Source organism: Alligator sinensis, unplaced genomic scaffold (assembly GCF_000455745.1).
Source record: "Alligator sinensis unplaced genomic scaffold, ASM45574v1 scaffold140_1, whole genome shotgun sequence".
Classification (NCBI taxonomy): domain Eukaryota; kingdom Metazoa; phylum Chordata; order Crocodylia; family Alligatoridae; genus Alligator; species Alligator sinensis.
Window position 1 is genome coordinate 1,449,704 of NW_005841836.1, and position 23,987 is coordinate 1,473,690.

General features: G+C 42.5%; 1 protein-coding gene across 2 annotated transcripts in view; it reads right to left on the bottom strand.

Annotated features, from left to right (window-relative positions):
- Positions 1 to 23,987, bottom strand: part of RALGAPA2 (Ral GTPase activating protein catalytic alpha subunit 2) — a 375,043-nt gene that overhangs the window by 259,816 nt on the left and 91,240 nt on the right. For both annotated transcript variants that reach the window (XM_025201970.1, XM_025201964.1), the window contains exons 7-10: positions 16,950 to 17,065; positions 6,428 to 6,566; positions 4,242 to 4,441; positions 2,104 to 2,331 (exon numbers count right to left, since the gene is read on the bottom strand). In XM_025201970.1, the coding sequence (XP_025057755.1) occupies positions 2,104 to 2,331; positions 4,242 to 4,441; positions 6,428 to 6,566; positions 16,950 to 17,065 (683 nt within the window). The remainder of the gene's footprint in view (positions 1 to 2,103; positions 2,332 to 4,241; positions 4,442 to 6,427; positions 6,567 to 16,949; positions 17,066 to 23,987) is intronic.

The window sequence follows — 23,987 nt, forward strand, 5'->3', positions numbered from 1 at the left end:
CCCTTCTCTGAACTCTCTCCAGGTTATCCGCATCTCTCTTGAAGTGCGGCGCCCAGAATTGCACGCAGTACTCCAACTGCGGTCTGACCAGTGCCCGATAGAGGGGAAGTATCACCTCCTTGGACCTATTCGTCATGCATCTGCTGATACATGATAAAGTGCCATTGGCTTTTTTGATGGCTTCGTCACACTGCCGACTCATGTTCATCTTGGAGTCCACTAGGACTCCAAGATCCCTTTCTACTTCCATGCCACCCAGCAGGTCATTTCCTAGGCTGTAGGTGTGCTGGACATTTTTCCTCCCTAGGTGCAGCACTTTGCATTTCTCCTTGTTGAACTGCATTCTGTTGTTTTCTGTCCACTTGTCCAACCTGTCCAGATCTGCTTGCAGCTGTTCCCTGCCCTCCGGCGTGTCCACATCTCCCCATAGCTTTGTGTCATCTGCAAACTTGGACAGAGTACATTTCACTCCCTCGTCCAAGTCACTGATGAAGACATTAAAGAGTATCGGTCCAAGGACCGAACCCTGCGGGATCCCACTTCCCACACCCTTCCAGGTCGAAACCGACCCATCCACCACGACTCTCTGGGTGCGACCCTCTAGCCAATTCGCCACCCACCGGACTGTGTAGTCATCCAAGTCACAGCCTCTTAACTTGTTCACCAGTATGGGGTGGGATACCATATCGAAGGCCTTCCTGAAGTCTAAGTATACGACATCCACCCCTCCTCCTGTGTCCAGGCGTTTCCTAACCTGGTCATAAAAAGAAACTAGATTGGTCAGGCACGATCTGCCTGCCACGAACCCGTGCTGGTTTCCCCTCAGCATAACTTGTCCTGCTGGGCTCTCACAAATGTGTTCATTGATGTTCTTATTTTTCTTTGTCAAAACTAGAGGATTTGCATCCCGATAAAGAATAATTCTTTTTTAGATTTTCATTGCTGTTAAACGTCAGAACTACTTTTAACCATGTCAATCTGGTCTGTTTTCTATGTACACAGAAATAATATTATTTTCTTTCCCTGCTTTCTTAGTAAGTGATTTTATTTCGAAGTGATATTCAAAATTAATAAGTAGATGCACAAAATCTTACACTTTGTGCAAGTTTGTAATGGTTAAATCACTAGTCAGTCTATAAATCACAAAATGGAAAACTCAATAAGTGTAAAAGACAGCACCTATCTGACTGTGCTCCGAAATAGCAGAACAGAATATCACATTTCATGTTTTAACTGCAGATACATCCTCTGAACTCAACACATTTAAAATATATATTTATTTATGGGGGGGGAGGGGGGGGGGGGAGAGAGAATGTTTCTTTAACAAACAGCATTGCATTTTCCCCTATTTGGAACACTAAAAATCACAATAATCTTGGAACTGGGTCCAGAAAGGACTAGAAAGATAAAAAATTTGAAGACACACTGATGGTCAAGTTCAGTTAATCATTTGACTTTACTGCCTTAACAATGTTTTTTCAATACTTAAGCTACTTACGGACGTTAACACACACACACTTACACACTTTACTGGAAGCAGCAGTGTGTGAGCTGGACCCGATTCCACAGCGTCTGTGTAGATCAGGTGTTTCAGTGGGGCTTTTTGGCACTCCTATTTAAAGCACATTTAATCAGCTATTAGATAAAAGCGTCAAAAAAGCCCCATTAAAGTGCCCAATTTATAGAGATGTTGGGTGACCTGGGTCCAACTAACGCAATGCTTCTTCTGAGCATGAACTGCGCTCAGAGCAAGTGCCACTTTTTTTTTTTTTAAACTTCCGTAACCAGCCTTAGGCTATAAATAGACATTGCCAAAGGAAGCAAATCCACTTCACTGGGTGAAACGCACACTGCTCATTGTCCCACCGGGTTAGGCTGCCCATATTTTCCTGCCCTAAAACAAAAAAAAGTCCACTGCAACACAGAGGTCCAAATTGATACTACTTTTTCTCATGGTCACAAATTAGGGCATCTGTGGCATGACTAAGGTCATGGACATAGGTTTGCTTTCAGTTTGTGCTGTCACAAAAGTTATGGTAGAATAGCATATACCTCAACATGTTTTAAATCATATAACAACATATGTGATCATATAATATTTACCTGGCGAAATACTTCATTGACAAAATTGACATAGCCTCGAGTGGACAATAAAATCCTCTGCACCATCTCATACACTGACCGATGTTGTTCTTCAATGCTGCAAAGGCTAGAATTACTGAGTCTCCTATCAGACAAGGTGCTACTGTTGGAATGATTTCTTTCTTGCTCCAATTGTGCGATGGCTTCCAGCTCAGGGTTCTTATCTTGAGTTGAACCACCACCAACAGTCTAGACAAGAGAAAATGCCGGCCTAATAAAGCAATCACATCATATTGTACTTAAGCAGGCCAAAAACCCAGCGTAACTTAGAACTTACTAGCAGCTTCCCCCAACCAACGAACCTCAGGATCCATTGAAATACAACTCTGAACTGACTTATTGAGCCAAGCAAAACATTAGTCTCATTTTTAGTGCTTAATATACAAACTCTTTTCCCCTATTCTGCTGACTGTTTGTCAACCATGTAAGATAGAAAACCATACAATGAGATGAACTGAACCAGGTTGTTGGTAAAGGAGTTTTAATCACTTTGGTCAGGTACAGACATTACACTTTTACTGGTATAAGTGACTGGAAACCAGTCTATACCTGTAACAGAACAGAAGTGTGGCACGCAAAACCAGTCTATACCCATAACAGAACAGAAGTTTGGCGTACACAGCCTGGTTTAAAAATGGCAGAACCCAGTCTAAGATTTGCCCTCCCCACCAAAAGGTGAGTGTGGGTTCTGTTTGCCTATCTACCATTACAACCTCAGTTTCTCCAAAGTAAGATCCACCTCTAAAGATTCCTGCTTTCTAAAGAATAAAAAGTAAGACTCGTTGGCCCATTATGGACTAAAAGAGAGAGAATTTGGGATCCAGAATATCCCCCAAGAGAAGGAAAAGAAAAAACAGAGTAAGAACTAACTACAGTAGGAAAAAAAATGAACCCAGTATGCATACAGATTTGAGGCAGTATGGCAGAGTGGTAAAGTATAAATTCATCATAGCTGCAACATTTTGTAATAAAAATACAGTTAAAGTTATCCAATCCTAAAACAGAAAATGACAGAGGACAGTCTTTATAAAAAGCCATTCTGTAAAACTTATTCACCGTAACAGAAGAAATGAAACACTGAATGAAAAGTGTGTCTTCCAAAATTGCACTTAAAATATTTTTTTCACTAAAAAATTCTGCCAAGACGTAAAGGCTGAATAGAAGAAATGCACCATCAACATGCTTTTGATTTAAAAAACGCTTACCATAAATTTCAAAGGTAGAAGGGAAGCAGAAGTCCATGTTTTGTGATATCCGAAGTCATTAAGAAGTTGACATTTATCAACAGTTGTCACATTGTTCTTATACATTTCAATTTATAATAGGACTCTTAAAATCCCTATGTGGTAACTTACTGAAAATTAAAAAACTATCACTTTACCATACCTTGGCATGTTTAAAACAACTATTTTAACTGGAACTAATTGCTAACTCTTCTCTATGGTTATGTTGGATGTAGCTTGAGAGATATTCACTATCAAAACCATGGAGACAAAGAACATTAATCCATGGTATTTGGAGTTTCAGAGAAGGTGAAAAAAATGTATAAACAAAAACCCTTTCCTATTAAAGACTGATAAGACTCAGTTCTGTTTAGACTTTGAATTGCTATAACATGCACTACTTCTGAAGCAACCATCAGTGTATTAAAATACAAAACTTTACAAGGGCCATTTTGTTATTTATCATATACTTTCCCAACCAATTACAATTTAGTATTGATATGCCAACTAGCAGCAAAACATGAGACATTTTTCTCATTTTTTGTAGTATTTCTTGAAAATTTGCAAAGTAAAAACTTATTTATGTGAGCAATATGCTGATGTTTGAGCATTTCTGGATTAGAACATAAATGTATAGTGATAATATTCAAAAGCAAACTTCTGCTTTTTAAATGAAGGAAAGGACAAACCACAACAGGAATGTTTTCTTACATTACTGAAGGGATTCCTCCACATACTCAGAAAAAATCACTTTAAACTTCATCATTCATTCATTCACCTGAGCACATTGTTTTTTTTGCTTCAGTTGTCAATGTATCATGATTACTTGCAACCTTTCAGCAAATATAAGGAAACAAGGTAAGTTCTAAGGCATACCTGGATGATTTTAGGCAGCACTTCACCTCCATTTTTAGTGCCCTGAGCTGCTGCCAAGTACTTTTTCTCCAGAAAGAAGGTGACAAGCCATTTAATAAAAACAACACGGGCAGCCATATACGGAATTTTCGTGCTGTAAATGTTTTCATTGTTTCGGGTTGCAGTAATGTACACTGGTTTTGGTCTCAAGTCAGGAATATCTAGGTGAGATTAAACAGAAAATAATAAATATAATATTTAAAAAATGTAATGGCTTTCAGGCCTTGGCTAAAGAAAGTGAACATTAAACCTACAACTCTACCCAGTGTGAAATAATAAAAGTTATTTTTACCCCATAGATATTATGCTTATTAATAATATGTACTGCCATCACTGTGATTGATGCCAAAGACAAATACGACAAAGCACATACCAGTGCCCTCAGAACTTCATTCATAATGAACAAGACAGAGAAAAATGTAGCAAAAAAAAAAAAGAAGAGAAAAAGAAAAGGACTGGGAGGCAGGGACAAAATTGAAAGAAAGAAAGGACACGCGTTATAGTATAAATCAAATCTTACAACTTATTTTTGTCAATTAAGACAGAACAGGGAAGGAGTAAACAAGACAGGAACCATGAGTGGAAAGAAACCTATAGTTCCAACACAGCACCTAAATCAGTACCTAGGGAACTGCTCAAAGACAAAAGGATTTCAATTTTAAACTGAAGGAGGCTTTTAATCACGTAATTGCACATTTTAGATGGCTGTAGAGTGCTGACTACTCTCCTCAGAACCACACCACCCTGTTACTGCATGCATACACTCACAACTGCACTTAGCCTCATCCCACCCTCACAAATGCTGCACACACACCCTCTCCCTTCAGGAAAGAAGAGGTAAAATACAAACTGTACGTAAGCATATACATTTATGACTACATTTGTATCACAACTTCTCCCTGATATCGGGGCAACATACAATTCTTTCAACATTTGGTCTGGGTCATTTATTTGGTCATTTTTAAGTGATCCAACTACATATTTCTTGTCCACTTAAAAATGTGAAAGCAGTGGAAGTCTTTGTTCTTCAAGGAACATAGGATCAAGTCCGACCCACATGTGTGTTGGGGGGAGGGAGGAGAATGAAGGGAAGTGTCTTAGGCTGCTTGTACATGCCACAGGGGTTTAATTTGGTTTAGTTCCCCCTAAACTGAAATAGTGGGTTTTTAAAAATACCACTTCAATTTAGGTAGAATTAAACTGAACTAAACCCCCACGGTGTGTACACAAGGGTGGGGGCCTGATCCTTACCTGCCTCTTTGGTGGTGGGGAACAGGGGTGAGCTGCCAGCAGGCTGACCAGTCTCAGCTGTGTGGGGGCCCCCCCGAGGCAGCACCTGCCCGCTGGCACCCAACCTGGGCAGTCCCGGGGGGTACTGCTGCCGCGGAGTGGGGCACTGGGCCCCCACACAGCTCAGGCAGGCTCTGGAGACGGGGAAAAAAACTCACAAAGATCAGGTTTGCCTTTTTTTTTTTTTCTTCAGTGGAGCCTGCCCGCACGGGTTGCCGCTGGGTCCTACAGCCCCTTCCAGCACCCCGTGCACCGTTGCACTTTGTTTGCTAGAAAATAAAACACATCAGAGGTGTTTTATCTTGCTACGTACCAAAATCGTCTAAGGCGGAATATGCCACTGAGTGTGCAAACAGCAACGCCATTAAAGCGGAATACACTGCCGGACGTGCAAACAGCAATGCCACTAAAGTGGTGCAAAAGGGCATTTAAGTTGCTTTAAAGGTCAGTTTTGTGGCATGTACAAAGGCCCCTAGGTTCTGTCAGCTGCCCCTCTGGGACATGAGGAATTGCCTTCGGCCATAGAACTATAACAACTTTGTGCTCAAGGCAATAAATGAGCAATATCTGGCCTTGAAAACAAAATTTGTCTTTATATGAATGGCACTTTATATTTTATTAATATGCTGTATATAATTATGTTAATATAATCTGTTTTATGATTACAGAAATGTAAAAAAAGAAAGTCTAGAATAGCACTAGGGAAAACTTTTTTTTTTTTTTGGTAAGACATTAAAATTATTACAAAAATTATATATGTCATACACTTATTCAACCATAGTCATAATGATCCCATAGGCTCTACAGAAAGTAACCACCATAACTTTTGCTACTTAAAGGTAAAATTTATTACTTACCAAGCACAGGCTTGTAGAGGTTGGTTAGTTTTGTAAAAGATGGAAACAAGTGTGGAAGATAATACTTTCTAAACAAGGTGAAGAGAAACTTAAAACCAGTGTCTTGGTTTTCCTTATTCTTCCACTCCAAGCTTGCAGCCTTTGCCATGGAGTCAAAAGAGATGTTTCAAGTTAATACACATTCTACTGAGATGCTCTCCAGGCTAGCAATAAAACCTGTTTTACTGAATGTGAATGATGGAAAACTACACTTCAATAAATATAAAATATTACTACACTATTTCATACCTTTACAAAGTATAACAAAAGTATAAGAAAAATGTGGTATGTACCACATCATTTAAAAAGCAAACACAAAGAAAACCTATTAACAGTTGACACATATATACTGTATAAAGCAGTAATTCTCATAAATGCCATGAAAAACTAATGCAGGGGTTTAGGTTGTAGCCGTGTTGGTCTAAGGATATAGGCAGACAACGTTCCTTGGGTGAATTTGATATCTTTTATTAGACCAACCCAAATGGTTGGAGAATAGTTATTAAGCAAGCTTTCGGGTTCAAAAACCCTTCGTCAGGCTAAGGAAGCCTCATAGGCTCGTCTCTGGGATGTGTTGTGTAAATTTCCCTTGAGGATCAGGACTGAGAGATTGGAGAGAGAGTGGCCCTCCTGTGAGAAATGTGCCCCCACCGGTAATTGAGTGTTTCTGTCTTTGATGGATTTCCGGTGTGCATTCATTCTGGTGCGCAGTTGTTGTCTGGTCTCTCCTACATATCTTCCATCAGGGCATTTGGTGCATTGGATGAGGTATACTACATTCCTGGAGGTGCAGCTGTAAGATCCTGGGATGCTGATGGCTCTGTTGTGGGGTGTAGTAATAGTGGGGGTGGTGGAGATGTGGGGGCAGGTTTTGCATTTCTTGTCATGGCACGGTCTGGATCCTTTTGGTGTGTTCTGGGGTTGAGGAAGTTTGCTTCTGGTGATGAGGTTGGCGAGGTTCGGTGCTTGTCTGAAGGCTAGGATGGGTGGCTCTGGGAAGATCTTTTTAAGAATAGGGTCTTTTTCTAATATGGGTTGCAATTTTTTGAGGATTTTCCGTACAGGTTCAAGGGATGGGTGATAGGTCATAACCAGCGGTGTGCGATTTGTGGGTGCTTGGATGAAAAAACTAATGTCATTAATAGGTTAGAATATTACCAAAATTAAACAAATCTTCTTACTTATAAGTAGGATTCTATCAAGCTATAGTTTGTCCATTATATTTCCCTCTCTTAACCAGCACATCTAAGTCTTGACATCAAGTGAAGTTCCATTGGCACATATAAGACACCCTTGGGAAGCCTCACAGGTAATTACCATTGGCATTGGAAAGCTGACTTTAAAAGTTTAAGATTTTTTTGTGTTTAACTATATCAGAATTGGTGTGTGTCAGGTAGAGCAAACATATAGATTAAGTAGGCTTTTAAACTCTATTCTGCCACATAGTGGTCTGCAATAGCTCTGCCAGTCTGCAATAACTGTCCAGGCAGTATTAAATTGCACTAAATGTGGTAGTCTAGAAGTGATGTGGTAGCTTTGATAGTGCAGGAAATATGCAAGAGGCAAGGATTTTTGTTGGCAATACACTTTACTGGACCAACTGCATGGTTGGAAGAGACTTGAATCTAAGTTTTCAGGTGCCACAATACCTTCCTCAGGGCTCTGGGAAAAGAGAAGATAAAGCAGTGCTAAATAGCAGATGGAACATGGGCTTTTGAGGTACTCAAAAACTTGTCTAAGCCTCTCCCAACCATGCAGTTGGTCCAATAAAAGATACATATCTCCCCAAAAAATTCTTCTCTCACACACTAAATAATGTGTTAATTTTTACACTGGGATGCATTTCCATTTCAAAGTAGGCATGACCCAACACAAAACTCCACAGGGGTCAATTCGCTTTAAATTATGTGTGCTATGTACTCTAATATTGAGGGCAAACAACCCTCAACATACATACAAGCTCGGTGGTGACAGCTTGACTTGTACCACGGGTGAAAGGGACCTAGGGGTAATGACTGACCATCACATGAATATGAGCCATCAGTGCGAGGCGGTGGTCAGCAGGACAAACAACACACTGGCATGCATCAACCAATACATCTTGTGTAAAACTAAGGAAGTGATAACTCCCACTGTACTCAGCACTGGTGAGACTGCAGTTGGAGTATTACATCCAGTTCTGGCACTGAACTTCAATAAGGATGTGGAAAAACTTGAGAGAATCCAGAAAAGAGCCACCCGTATGATCAGGGACTTGCAAGGCAAGCCATAAGAGGAAAGGCTGAGGGACCTGGGCCTCTTTAGCCTAATGAAGAGAAGGTTGAGAGTGAAATTGAAAGCGGTTTACCGCTATATCAGGAGTGCATCAGGAGCTTGGTGAACAACTATTCACTAGGGCACCCCCGGGGAAGACCAGGACCAATGGATACAAACTCCTGGAAGGCCACTTCAGGCTTAATACCAGGAAAAGCTCCTTCATAGTCAGGGTGTCCAGACTGTGAAATAAACTCCCTCCAGAGGTGGTGCAGTCACCTACCCTGGGGGTTTTCAAGAGGAGACTGGACAGTCACCTCTCTGGGGTCACGTTACCCCAGATGTCTTCCTGCCTAGACTGGGGGAGCTGGATCCAATGATCTGCAAGGTCCCTTCGGGCCCCAAACAATCTATGAATCTATGAATGTTACTGCACAGAAAAAAGTACAAATAGTCTTGTGTGTAATAAAGGAAAGACTGACTTCTTACACTGTGTAGCATTACTTGTTTTTGTGTATAGATATATGTTAGGCTTCTGTAGAAAACTTGGTTATTAAGAGGTATATTTATTTTGATGTTGCTTTAAAAAAGGGGTGGGAGAAAGCTGAGCTGAAAGAGGGTATCTTATAAGAATATTAGAAAACTATGCTGATTTGGGTTTACATGAAAAAGTACAATACAAGAGAAGAAAGGCCAGATAAGTTAGAACAGTGATTATCAAAGGGTATGCTGCAGTGCAATAATGTTCTGCAAGTGCTGTGAAAAATGATACTTCATCAGTATCAGATCTGATCCATGGAGGCATATCATTCGGCTTACAGGGCTCCCCTTGGGTCCAAAAATTTGGCATTGGGGGAGCAGTGACAATAAACACTGGCCCTGCCCAGCAGGATCAGGCCCCAGCTGAGCTAGCACCACACCCAAGAATGCGCCCACAGACCAGATCCAGCTCACAGACTGATGCAGCACCACTCATCCAGCCTTCAGGGCCAAAAGGTTAGGCACCACTGCACAAGTCTTATAGTTTCCTAACTTTTGATACCTGAGGCACCCTTTTTCAGCATTAAAATCAGTGGCACACTTAGACACCAGAAAAGCATATGTGTCCACATGTGGGCATGTATATGTGTGCATGCACACTCTTGCATCTATTTATCTAGCTATGACAGATAAACACACACAAGTAATGCCATATCTAATGATCTGTCTATATATACAGACAGACAGGCACTCCCAAGTAATGTCATCCATCCATCCATCCTTCCATCCATCTTTTGATAGATAGATAGATAGATAGATAGATAGATATACTCTGGTGTGTTTATCTATCTGTCTATATCTAGAGATAGATCATTAGATATGGCATTACTTGGGTGTGTTTATCTGTCATATATATGTGTGCATGTACGCATGTGTGACAGATAAACACACCCAAGTAATGCCATATCTAATTACCTCACCAATTACCTCACCAATATTTTCCTATTAAAAATAGAGCAGCAATATAAGTTCTTTCTTTACCTTGTTACAATTGATTTTTATTCAGCCATAACCTTATTACATTTTTCTACTTTCATCAATAGTGGATCTCTCAAATCTCCGAAGGTCTTACATCCTGTGACTAAATTAAATCGCTCCTTCTAGTTACTAATTTAAGCCTGTTATGTGATAATCAATTTAAACGTAGAATATTCTGAATGTTTCAAACTATTGTCAGATACTAAGAGCTTGTGCACAGGTGCTTCTCTGTAATGGTAAATTGAGAGAGAGAGAGCGAGAGAGAGAACAGCCACACTGACCAAAAAGTGGAGTTTATACACATGTGAAATTACTCTTTGCCATCATGCTGCAAAAAATTGATCAAGATCATAAATTCATGGATTGAATCTGAAAATTTACACCTCAAAGCTTGCTCTGTTTTCTCTCTGGCCATCCCCAAATTCAACTGACAGTAAAATTCCAGTAAAACATGTAAAGCTTTTTATGCCATGACTTATTTCTTATTGTGCACCTTTCATCAGGGGTATCAGCTGCCCTATAATCCCCATTTTTAGATTACATGCTTGGGATGCTGGGAATTTTTTTGGTCTCAGTTCAACAATGTACTTAAACCAAACAATTTACAAAGCACCAATTCCATGTTCAACATAAATGAAAACATGAAACAACCAAAAAATGAATCGTGATTTGGAGTTACATGCACAAAGTTCTTTCTCTCCAAAAATATTCTATAAAATGTTCATAACTCCTTTAGAGTCATAGATTCATAGATGTTAGGATCGGAAGGGACCTCAATAGATAATCGAGTCCGACCCCCTGCATAGGCAGGAAAGAGTACTGGGTCTAGATGACCCCAGCTAGATGCATATCCAACCTCCTCTTGAAGACCCCCAGGGTAGGGGAGAGCACCACCTCCCTTGGGAGCCCGTTCCAGACCTTGGCCACTCTAACTGTGAAGAAGTTCTTCCTAATGTCTAGTCTAAATCTGCTCTCTGCTAGCTTGTGGCCATTATTTCTTGTAACCCCCGGGGGCGCCTTGGTGAATAAAAACTCACCAATTCCTTTCTGTGCCCCCGTGATGAACGGGGGTTAGGTCCTGAAAGGTTAGGATTTTTATCTATCACTTTCCTCCTGAATACATGGCTTCTCTTTAAGGCTAGGGACACACATTACACATAAACTGATTTAAGTGATCAGAAACTGGTTTAAACCTGTAAACAGAACAGATGTTCAATGGACATAAACCAGTTTGAGAATGGCTGAAACCGGTTTGAGACAAACCTGGCTGAATGCAGTATCAGACTTAATTGATTTGGCTCAAACTGGTTTATGCAATGTCTGCCCCAGACCCCTTGCTGGTTTAAGTTAAATCACAGTCCCCCAGCATCCCAGCATGCTCTCTGGGCTGGGCGGGGCTCTCTGCTCCACAGCAGGGCTAGCCCTTCCCTTCTACTCCCTGGCTGGAGCTTGGCACAGACTTGCAGGCACAGCAGGGTCTGCTGGCTTCCCCATGCCACCCTCCCCCGCCGGCCCCCCACCCACTGCTTAAGCAGAGATCTCTTCCTCCTCTCTGCCACAGCACAGACCATAGCCACCATGTGGTATGCTAGCTAATGCCAAGAGGTTTCTGCATGTATGTCTGTCGCCAGTTTCACTGGGATAGGCAGACAGAACAGTGACTGCTTAGGGTTTTTGGAGCTAATCAACAGGTCAGCCAGTAAGCTGTTTAAAAAGTTTGAAGTAATGTGGAGAAAGGCTATTGTTTTGTTAATTAGGTAATAAAGCCTGCTATCAGCCCCCCAGCTGGCTTGCTCGCCTGTCAGTTTGCTGCAGACAGTATGACGAAGCAGGGAGGCAGAGTAAAAAGCTCTGAATCATCAACACATGCATGCACTGCACGTGTTGCACTGCACCCCCCCCCGCCCCACCTTGCCTCAGTGCTAGCCTGGGGCTGGGGGCTGGCAACACTCCCGCCCCTTGAGCAGCCAACGGGGAAAAGCCTACAACCGTGCAGGCAGACATCCCTAATGAGAGAGTCTGGCCACGTCCCCCTCAGCTCAGCTCCCTGCAGAAGGGAAGGGAGGACTGCTCTCACACCCCCCAGCTTCTAGCCTGAGCCACTGCAGGCATGTGCCTGAACTTCCTCAGTCCAGAGAGAATGTCTGTGCAGTTTCAAACCAGTTCAGCCTAGTCAGGTTAGACTAACTTGCAAAGATTGAATCAATTCAAGCTCAGGTTTTTTGAAAGTCTGTCTCTAGCCGAGATGCCAGCTTTGAGCATTGATTGTTTACTCAAACTGACCACTTTTTATTTTTCCTATTACCCCCAACAAAAAGAGTTTTGCCAGCCAAGCTGGATCTTTAACTCTAATGGTCCACACCATTTTCTTCAAATATAAACAATGATAAACCAAAACAAGAGTAAAAAGTACAGAGCACTTCATCTTATGATTTAGATTTGGCAGAACTAAGATAATTTAAAAAAAATGCAAAATATTTTTGCACTGACACCTGAAAAAAGTCTGAATTTATAAAAATAGAAATTCTGTTCAGTAGGAGGGTGCCATTTTTTACATGCAAGGTGACAAAAATACTTCAAACTATTTATCAAGTTGCTGTCACAACTTTCCTAAAATGTAAAAAAATACTAATTCTACTGTTTTTTACTTTTGTCATCACCCCCTTTCTTATGGTGATATATTTTATTGGACCGACTAAGAAATCCTTTCCTCTTGCATAATTTGTGGACCATCACAGCTACAATATCATTCTTATACTACCTTTCTTTTTGTACTGTTAGAGTTCTTTACCATTTAAGGCATATACATTTCTTCCTTCTATCAGCATTGCTTTTGAGTATCTCCCTTTTGATTTGACTTACATTTTGTTTTTTCTCACTATTTGTATTTTTATTATCCTCTTTATTCAATATCCCTCTTTCCTGATTGAAAAATATGCACAACATTGCTTCTGAGGCTTTGTAACAGGATGTAAAATAGTATTTAAATAAAAAAAATAGAACTAAGACATTCTCAATTCCTACTTCTTCTCTATTCTATACCTAGATCCACTAGCTAATATTCTATATGCAAACCCAAGCACACTATATAATCTTGATGAAACCAAGTAGTCCTTTCCTTTTGCTCTCCACATTTATTTTACGTATCAGGGATTTAAAATACCCAGCATATAGGCTGTATCCTACTTGGCTGACAGATAAAGGTGCCTATAGAGAACTGTTTTTGCATCTTCTGGGCCAGCCTGAAATAAGAAAATGTGCTCATCTCAGTCGGATGCTGATTTAGAGATGTAATTAACAGTATATGCCAAATCTACACAGGTAGTTACTTCAACTGTGTGTATAACTATGTAGATACACCAGGTAACTACATAAGCAAATGGACAAATAAACAGAAGACAAACATAGCAGAGGCTTTATAAGCCATTCATTGAATCTCTCATTGATGCATAACTAAAAGTTTAGATAATCCAAACAGGGCATTTTAAACCCTTAATTTTAGTGAAAAGTGTCCCACACTATGGATTGCTTTAAAAAGAGTGTATACAGTCATCATTTTTTTTAAGGATAACGAAATGTTGTTCTCCCCATAAGATCATCTGGCTGCTCCTCACAGATCCCCATGTTATTTTAAAAATAAATCTTGCCAGATAAGGATACATTCAAATTCAAAAGGATAGGGATGGTCAAATAGTACTTTGAATGTTAAAAGGATTTTAATTAGATGCCAAGTGGTATATCCCTAGCAAGTATGCAAATAATACAAGATGGTTCATAAAAGTGAAAGGGGAGTGGTATTCCTAAAGCATCCCAGAGCATAATTCAGTTCTAAGTTAGAAACAGAGGGTTCTTAAACAATGCATGGAAACAGATAAGCTCCTTAGAATCAGATCTACTAGAGTCAGCATGCTGAGCAAAGAGCCACCCAAGTTAGTCAACAGGAAATGCTGATGACAAGAAAATATCCCAAACACCACCCTTCTCCAGGGCTAGTGTGCATTTCTGCTCTGGATTCACAGCCCAAAACCTTCTACCAAAGTAAAATGCCTAAAGACCTTTGTGTTAAAAATGGTGCTTTGTTTTGAAACCTTGCTAAAAGAACTAGTGCTTTTCTATTCAACAGCATAATAAGAACACTCGCCCAGGAAGGAGTGAAACCCAGATTCAACTCTTTCCTCTCTCTGAAGGAATGATGCATTTTTTATGAAACTAATTGCACTCTTTTCAGGGGAGTGCCCTAAATAAGGGGCTACAATAACAATCACTCTTGTTCTCCCCTACTGTGGCCCAATGGATTTTAAATTATTTTTTGCTTGACAGCAAAACTCATTCAGGCAAGGCCTCTACTCTAGATTTGATACAGAGGCAGTGGAGAGGACTGAAATTAAGTTTCCCACATACTGGAAGAGTACCCTAACCACTAGGCTATTTTATTGGGTGAGAATGTCACTTATTCCTTCAAAATCATGGCTAGAGAAAGAAAATAGACACTGCTGTTGCCACTGCTGAAGTCCCTGAAAAATTAACATGCCTACTTTTATAACAAGCTGTCACCTCAGCCTCAAGATAAAAACCACAAATAGCAGCAAGTTCAAGGAAAACCTATGAACCCTTTTGCATTAACTGTTTTTCAGGGACTCAAGCAAGGTGAACAGTATCACATTTGGGTATGTCAGTCTATCTGGGAACCTAATAGGTAGAAAAGGTTCTAGGCTAATGTGCCTAAGGAACTTTACTGATGAAAATTTAGAGAATCTATTGAGAATCTATTTTCTCACATTCCAAAGTCCTTTTGTGAATCGTGGCCTTAGAGGGATTAAACAAAAAGGCCACAAAATGCCTTTTTATGCATACATTTAGTTTTTTGAAGGATAATGGAAATCTCAAGTTTAGCAACCACTGTTATTTCTGTTTTTACTTTCCTTTGCCCTTGTCTTATTCAAATGGAAAGTTTCTTATTTTCTCAAATCTTTATTATGCCAAACAGCCATTATTCATGAGACAATCTTCAGTCTTGAGGCTCTGGGCTACATGCCATCTTCCCCAAATTCCACTGTCCAATACTGCTGCTGTCACATCCATGCTGCTTCCTTATCTTATTCCAAGTTCAGACATAGTAGCACAGGTAGGAAGGATACCACTATATGAGTTGATGGCTTGACACTGCCTTCTGGATTAGCAATATGTCCCTCATCCACAGAGCAAAAAAATCCTCCTATCTGTCACAATAACTCCTGAGGACACCATGTCATTAGGATGAAGTCAAGCTATGATAACGAAATCTAAAATATAAGAGGTCCATATGTATACAAAACAGGTTCCAGTTTATAAAAGGTCCACTTAAAAAGGTCCATGTCAAGGTCAGCTTCACTCTCAAATACTGATATAGCAACTATTTAAGAAAAGAAAAAAATTCTCAGGCATGGATGCTATTGACAGTTACCACATAGGCAAATCCAGGCCTACAACAAAGTATGTAGCTAAACTCCTTAGGCATGCACAGTGAAGAGAGCTCACTCCTGCAAGTGGTGAGGCTACATGCCCCTCACCACAATACTGGATGCCAGTGAGCTCACAGAGCTCACCAGCTGGTCAGCACAGGATCTAGCCAGAGTGCCTACTTTCATCCAGCTCGGGAGCCCAGGGGGTGAGTGCCACCACTTGTGTCCGTTCTTTTGCCCTGCTGCTGAATTCAGCCAGGTGAGCAGAGGGGAGGGTAGATGAATGGGGCAGAGAGTTGAACAGCAGAAGCACTTTCTCCCAATCTCTGGAGCTACATAAAAGTAGGGGGTCCAGCCAGGGCATGGATCAATCAGCTGGTGAGCTCAGAGCTCCCAGCAGGAGCTGCCCTTACTCACCGGTGAGCTCAGAGAGCTCACTGAGCCTCCAGCACACAGCCAAAAGGGGGTTGTGACCACGCTGCTGCACTCCTTGCAGATCTGCCTTTGCTATACCATCTATATTTTGTTAAAACAGAAGTGTATGGAATGAAAATGTGGCAAACAAACTCAATGATGTGGCTTATTTTCAATGCATTTCATATACAACATGACTTTATTCTGATTTAAAAATACAGGATGACTTTCCTTACCCAAAAGATACATGTAAAATACATTATCTGCAGAATTCTAAAATGTGAAGAAGGCAGAGTAGAGGTCTGACCTCAGACTAACACAGCTAACTACCTCTTTCTAAGATGTGAAGAGTAATAGACATTTGAAGAGCTCTATTTAAAGCATTTGACTGAAATGTGTGGACCACCTTCTGTTACCATCCTAACAACACTGATAATTGAATGAGGGATTATTTTATTATTGCCTCAAGACATGTTGGGTGCATCTACCACAATAAGTCAAAATTAAATCAAGCTTTGACATCAGCTCCTGATGTCAGTTGTTAAAGCCTAGTGAGGAGAGATCTGTGAAAGCTGTTTACTTTGTGAGAGCTATAATATATTGAGGCAATGCAGAATTATATTTTGTTTCTATTATATCACCCCTTATGAGTTTTTCAGGCTTGTAACATAAAATAAAAACAGCTTCAATGCAAATGCAAAAGCCAAAATGTTTGATGTGTTTTAAAAAAAATGAATAAAGAATGATAACAGACTCCCCTTTTCTGAAGGATACAGTATATGTAGATACAAGGGAAACAAATTCCTACAAGTAATTCCTACAGAGATATAGAGTTGACAACATGATTCCTTTCGTACCTGGATTACCATATACTTTAACAACAGCTGAAGAAAATAGCAGGTCTGATCCTCAGCAATCTTTTCACCAGAGACAGCTGGCAAAAGTGGGGTTATTTCTTCAGGACAAATCTTTGCTAAAATACAAAAAAAAAAAAAGATAAATTGCACATAAAAACTTAAAAATAATGGAATAAATATAACACAGCGTCTGATTGGCACTTGGCTTTATACAGTAACTGGCCAGATCTTTTTGCTTTACTCCCCCTGCACAGGCTTCTGAAAAGCTTTTGCCTCCTTAAAAGCTACATACATATACAAATGATATCTAAGCACACAACCATGTGCATAAAAAAACTAACTGTAAACAGTTCATGTGAGATAACAACAGGTACTGTGATAATATAAGCCATCAGACAGCAATCCATCTATTCAACCTTTCATATAGACTAAATAAATTATATATCTTTGGAGGTGGAGCACTGAAGGAATGTTCTTATATTTTGAATATCACATCCTCAACAGCACTGCTGAATGAAACCATGAAATGTTAGTCTTCACCTCTGCTCAATTTTGCATTTTATTAAACTGAATTAAGAAGCCTTAACCTATACCTCCCAGTTCGGTTCTCTAAAGGAAGCTTCCATTTAAAAGTGGATCAGTGTCCTCTTCAAAGCTCCCAAAATTAGTTTTTCTTTGAACTTCTGCCTCCTGCAGCAGTATTTTAGTAGTACATTACATGGGGTTACAGTGAAAATGATGAGAATGGCAACTTGTTCAAGATATGGGCCAAGGCATACCACCTAAGCCTGGTCTATGACTCAAGGCTACCTAGGTCTTTGACTAGCTCCTGATGGAAATGAAACTATAATTCAGACCTCGTCTTTGTTGACAGCAATATAGAAGTTATGTGCAAAAAAGATGTACTGGAACCCATTCCACACACAGCACAGACCAACTGAATTGCTATCAATGTCACAACAGCCATAACTCTGAACATGGTATCAATGTGTAGATGCTTCAGTTTTAAGAAAGCAGACTGGAGAGGCTTTTCTGAAGAACTTGACAAAATGGCCCACATCAAACTAGTCTTGGTTAACTACCACCTCTTTGTGAATGCACTGTGTAAAACCTCCAATGGGTATATACACCTTGAGGATGCAAAACTGAGTATATAATAGGGATGTGAAAGGATAAATGACTAATCATTGAACCCAGGGGGCTTCAACCTTTTTCAACAGATGTACCCCTTCTCTCTCAAAGTTTCAGCTCATACACCCCTTTATATTTTTTTCTTGTTTTTAAGGAGGGGAGGGGAGAAGGCAGATTGAGGCCCCCATGATAAGGGAGGGAGTGGGGCTGGGGCAGGTGCTGCACAAACCCCCACCGGGAAGAGCCCAGAACAGCCCTGGCCCCAGGCCAGTGGCAGCCTACCCGGCCCCACGCACAGATCTGGGGTCATATGCCCCCCCATGCCTCTCCAGGTGTGTGCAGCGACTCAGTCTCACGCCCTGCCTTGGCTGGGCAGCCCCTGCCCCTTTCCCCACCACAGGGCCCTCCCTCACAGCACACTTACCAGCCAGACCCGGCTGCTCTCTCCTGGCTGCCTGCATGCTGTGCTGCATCTGCAGGTGGCATTTATCAGCCATATTAGTTCTGCATACCCCCTACGACCTTTTTAAATACCCCTAGGGATATGCGTACCCCTGGTTGACAACCACTGATTTAACCAATAAGACCAGTGATAACTGTTTAGCTTACCAGTTATCATTTAGTGCAGGGCGGGATACAGTATGGCAGGGAACGGGGGAGAAGGGAAGGGAAACCACACAGTGCCCCAGCAGGAACCAGAAGATGGCAGGGCAGGCAAGAGGGAGGAAGGGAAGACGAGAGGAAGAGGAGAGGGGCAATGAGGACCAGTAGCCTGAGGCTAAAGAGGAAAACAGCAGGTGGCCTAATGACTCCTCAATTAAGCAGTTAGCTGCTCATTCACAGGTGCTCCCTCACTCCCAGGTTGGTGAGGAGGGGTTTTCCATGGGCTGTATTGTCTGGCTGGACTTGTCATCACCTCCTCCCCACCCATCCTGCCAAAGGGCTCTGGGAGGGGCTCCCAGCACCAGCTATGTCCAAGCTGCTATGTTACTGGTTAACTGTTTAACCGATATAATTAGAAGAGGTTAAATGGATAATTTTTTTAATGATATTTACATCCATAGTATATATCAGGGTTTACTTCCATGCTAGCCACCAAATACAAGTGTTTCAAAATATATCCTTTTCTCAGAAGACAGTACTGTGGCAGGGGAAGTCCAAACTAACAAGTTCTAAGAAGAAAGGAGAGAGAAATGGAAAGAATTGATCAAAGGAATAGATATGAGCCACACTAGCAGGAAAGTGTGGTTAACTATTCACAAGCTGAGTAATGACCCAAAGTCAACCAGGTGGCTCATCAGCTTCTAGTCAACGATAAAGTTTCAAACAAACAGGCTAAAATACGGATTCAATTGCAAACTGATCTGAAGGAAAATCAATTTAGCATGCCATACACAATGGATGAATTTGATGCCAAAATAAGACACTTGAAGAATGGCAAAGCAGCTGGATTCTATGACATACGCGTGGAGCAGATCAAGCACTTTGGTCCCATAACCAAGTTACAGGTATTACACCTTTTAACTATTGTTCATCAACCCTTAGAATACCTAAACTATGGGGACAAGGCCGTATAATAGTTCTATTAAAGGCAAGGAAGGATGCCTCCGGCTGAGAGAACTTGAGGCCAGTGTTACCTATGTGCTATCTTTATCAGCTTTATGAATGCCTTATTCCCAATCACCTTTCACCTCATATTGCATGACATCTAACACCAGAACAAACCAGATTTATATCAGGCAAGTCCTGTACTGGCCAAATTCTACATATTACCCAGCATGCAAAGATGGATTTGAGATAGGTGTAAAAAACCAGCACCTGTTATTATCCCTATCAGAGGCATATGGCACAATCAACCACTGAAACTTGCATGCCAAAATCTGTGATATAATACATGACTACCACCTAGTGTAGCTCATCCAATCTCTTTGGAGACTAGATGTTTTTATGTAGAACTGTGCAAGAAACAGTGCTGCTGGAGATGACAGGAAAACAGCCTCCCACAGTATAGCGTACTAGCACCAATCCTTTTTAACATACATACCAATGATCAACACATACAGACAAATACAAGGAGCTTCACATATGCTGATGGTCAGGGATCCTGGTTTTCCATTTGCCATGGAAAAATGAAGAAAAATGCAGATTTTCTCCTTTAAAGGAGAAAAACACAGGAAATGGCAGGTTTCCCCTTGCAAGCTCGCAGAGTTCCAGCTTGCAAGGGGCTGGGGGGGGGGGGGGGGGGCGGGGGGACAGGACAGCAGAGCAGAAGGTGATCAGGCAGAAGTCATCACTTGCATGTGCGCATTCACACACGCAAGTGGCAGCCAGGCAGCATGGAGAACACCACCTGCAACTCCCCATAGGTATGTCTGGGTACAGAGTGAGAGGGGACTGAGGCTCCCATAGTGAGGGAGGGAGTTGGGTAGGGCTGAGGCTAGGGGTTTTGTCCAGCTGGGGCAGTACATGGGGCCTGGGGCCAGGCAGCAGTACCTGCATGGGGAGGAGGACAGAGCTGTGGGCAGCTCAGCTAGGGCGGAGGTTTCAGGGGGGCCAGCTCCCCACCACTGCACACACCCCTAAGAGGGCATGGGGGACATGTGCTCCACAGATCTGTGCATGGGGTGGGGGCAGATGCAGGCCAGGGACCAAGATCTGCAGTCCCCTGCCCTTGCAGCAGCACCCAAGCCCTGGCTGCTGCCTGTGGGAGGCGGCAGGTGCTCCAGCTGAAGCAGAGCACAGAAGCTGGCTGCCCCTTGCCCACAGGCGGCATGGCTGGAGCAGAGCCTGAGGGGGGGTGGATACGGGCTGACAGCTGCAGGTTCAGGGCTCCCCGCCCTGCTGCCTTCCCCTTGGGGGCTTTCAGAGCCCAGCAGGCAGGACCTGGCACAGCAGAGCGGAGCAGGGAAGCTTCCTGCTGCCAGAAGCCCCACACCGCCACAGTGCAGCGCCCACTGCCCACTCAGCAGCAACAGAGGGAACAACTCCTTGCCACCACCTCCAAAGCTGCCAGGTGGTGCCTCACCATGTGGGTGCAGGGCTCCAGGCGGCAGCACAGAGCCTTCCCGTCCTGCCCCGCTGTGCCGGGTCCTGTCCACTGGGCCGCAGTGGCCCCTTAGGGGAGGACAGCAGGGTGGGAAGCCCCAAGCCCACAGCGAGCAGCCCGTATCCACTAACCCCCACAGGCTCTGCTCCAGCTGTGCCACCCAGTGGGGGAGCTGGGGGGAGGGGCGGGGGAAGCCAGGCTCTGCATTCTGCTCTGGCTACAGCAGCCACCGACAGGTAATAGCTAGGGCTCAGGTGCTGTTGGTGGGGGCAGGGGGCTGTGGACCCAAGTCCCACGCCGCACAGCCCTGGCAGCTGGGGCCCTGCTCTGGCAGGGCTGGGGGAGGGGGGCTCTGGGTGGAGAATGAAAAGCACCAGCAAGGCCAGGGGGTTGTGGGCCGGGAATGAGGAGCACCAGCAGGGCTGGGGGGCTGTGGCTTGGAAGTGAGAAGCAATAGCATGGGCAAGGCATCAGCATATCAGGGCTGCTCATTGCCACAAAGCAATGGGGGAGAATAGCCGCAGCTGAACCCACATCTTGGTGGGTGAAGGGGGTGGGGGAGCTCTGATTTTCCAAAACCCAAAATCAAATGCCAAAATGTATAGGCCTTTAGAATTTATTTCATTATAGTGACTGAGGCACTGGTAGGCATCCAACTTGCTTTAAAATGTAAATATATCAATAAAACACTGTGTTTAACTGATACCTACATAGTGGTGTTTCATTTTAAATGATGGAAAAACAAATTTCGGGGTTTTTATCAGCAAATTTGTAATTTCTGAACAGAGAAAACTAGGATTCCCACTGATGATCTATGCATCACCTTGCTAGAGAAAGACATTGCTGCTGCTGAGAACTGACTAACATGTGCTCTGAGCAGCTTCTTACATTACTACTAATAATTATTATTATAATTAATAATAACAATATTATTACATTATTATAATATGATTATTGTAATTATACTTAATATTATTATATTATTATTATTAATAATAAGAGCCAGTTTTGCACAAACTCAAGACAGGCCACAGGCTTTCACTTATGCCATAGAGGAATCAAGGAGAAATTAATAACCACCTGGGATGGAATCCCACTGACTAATCACCTGAACCCTGTACACTTGGGAGTTATATTGGACCAAACACTTACCTTCAAAGCACATGTATAGAAAATGGAAGGGAAAGTCAGTGCCTACAATAACATACTTCAAAGGTTGGCCACCTAAAAGTAGGGAGTGAACCCAGCTACATTACAAACCACCACTACTGCCTTGTATTACTGCACTGCAGAGTATGAATGTCTAGCACGGGAATGATCAGTTCATGCCATGAAACTAGATCCATTTCTAAACAACATCTATTGTGAAATAACAGGATGTCTAAAGCCAACACTAAAGGATAGCCTGTACTTACTAGCTGGCACTGCACCACCAGCTATCAGAAGAAAGCCAAAAAGAAAGATCATGGTAGATGGAAGACCCCAGACATCCACTCTATGGTCACACAGAAGTATCCAGATTGCTTAAAATGAGAAAGAGTTTTGTGACCACTATTGTGCTGTTGGACATGATGGCTGACAAGGTGCAACTGAGGTTATGGAAGGAAAGAATCAGGTGCTCTGAAATGGACCTGGAACCCCAGAATGACCTTCCCAGAGAGGCTGATCTAGACCAGGCAACAGCCTGTGCACACAAATGGGAAGATCAAAAATAAACATGATCAAATGGGGCTACTCTAATAACACAAATATATGAGAGTACAGTAAAATGCAAACTAGGGAGCACCTGCTTGTTTGCCAACTCCTTGGTGGGACCTGTAAAAAAGAGAAACCTCGCTGCAGCAGCGGAAAGAGCCATCATTTGTGCTTGATTCTAGAAAATTATCTAGGCTGCTTGAAAACATTAAACCCCACCCCTCCCCACCTCAAATTGGGACTTTAAACTCGATCCTGCATGCCCCAGGAACAGGAATACATGGGGTGTGCCAGACTGGATCCCTGCACCTGCCCAGACACCCCCATTTGCAGAGGCATGTCTTGTGAATGGCCCAACAGGGGATTCCCCAGGTATATATTGCACTGCTGTACTCCAACTCAGGGCGTGCCTCTGCAAATGGGGAAACCTGAGATTTCCCCATTTTTCAGAGGCATATCTTAAGTCAGATTCCCCAAGCGTGCATCTCTGCAAATAGGGAAATCCTGAGTTTCCTCCATTGCAGAGACATGCCAAGGATTCCCCAGGCACTGTTCTGCCAGTGGGAAACCCAGGGTAGAGGTGTGCCTCCAGTGTTATCCTGCAGGTTTGGGCCCCAGCCACTAGCAGGAGCAGCAGGGGCCTGACCTTGTAGGACAGGGTTGTCCAACCTTTTTGAACGTGGAGCCGGATCACAAACTTTTTATCACCCAGTGGGCCGGCGAGCCATATTCAAAGACCTCACAGGAAGTGGTATCACATCAGGAAGTGATGTCACGTGACCTTTGACACCAATGAAGTTGCAGGAAGTGACAATGAAATGGGTCTAAATAACCAGTTCTAAACTCTCCCTCTATAGCATCCACCTCTGCCACTGTTCGGGACAGGATACTGAGCTAGATGGACCGTGGGGCTGACCAAGCATGGCACTTTTTATGCTCTTATGTTCAGAAGCTCTTATGTTCTTTGGCTGAGCTTCCAAACTATGGCTGAGATTTGCAAAAAGGGGTAGATAGGCATGTTACAAAGTTGTCATAAAAGATTTGGAGCCCTCTAAATCCCATTCATTTTAATGGAAGTTGGCATTTTGACTCAGCTTTGAAAATCTCAGCCCAAGGTGCCAACCAAATAAGTCAAAATATATTTTGCATTTCTATGCAGTGCATCT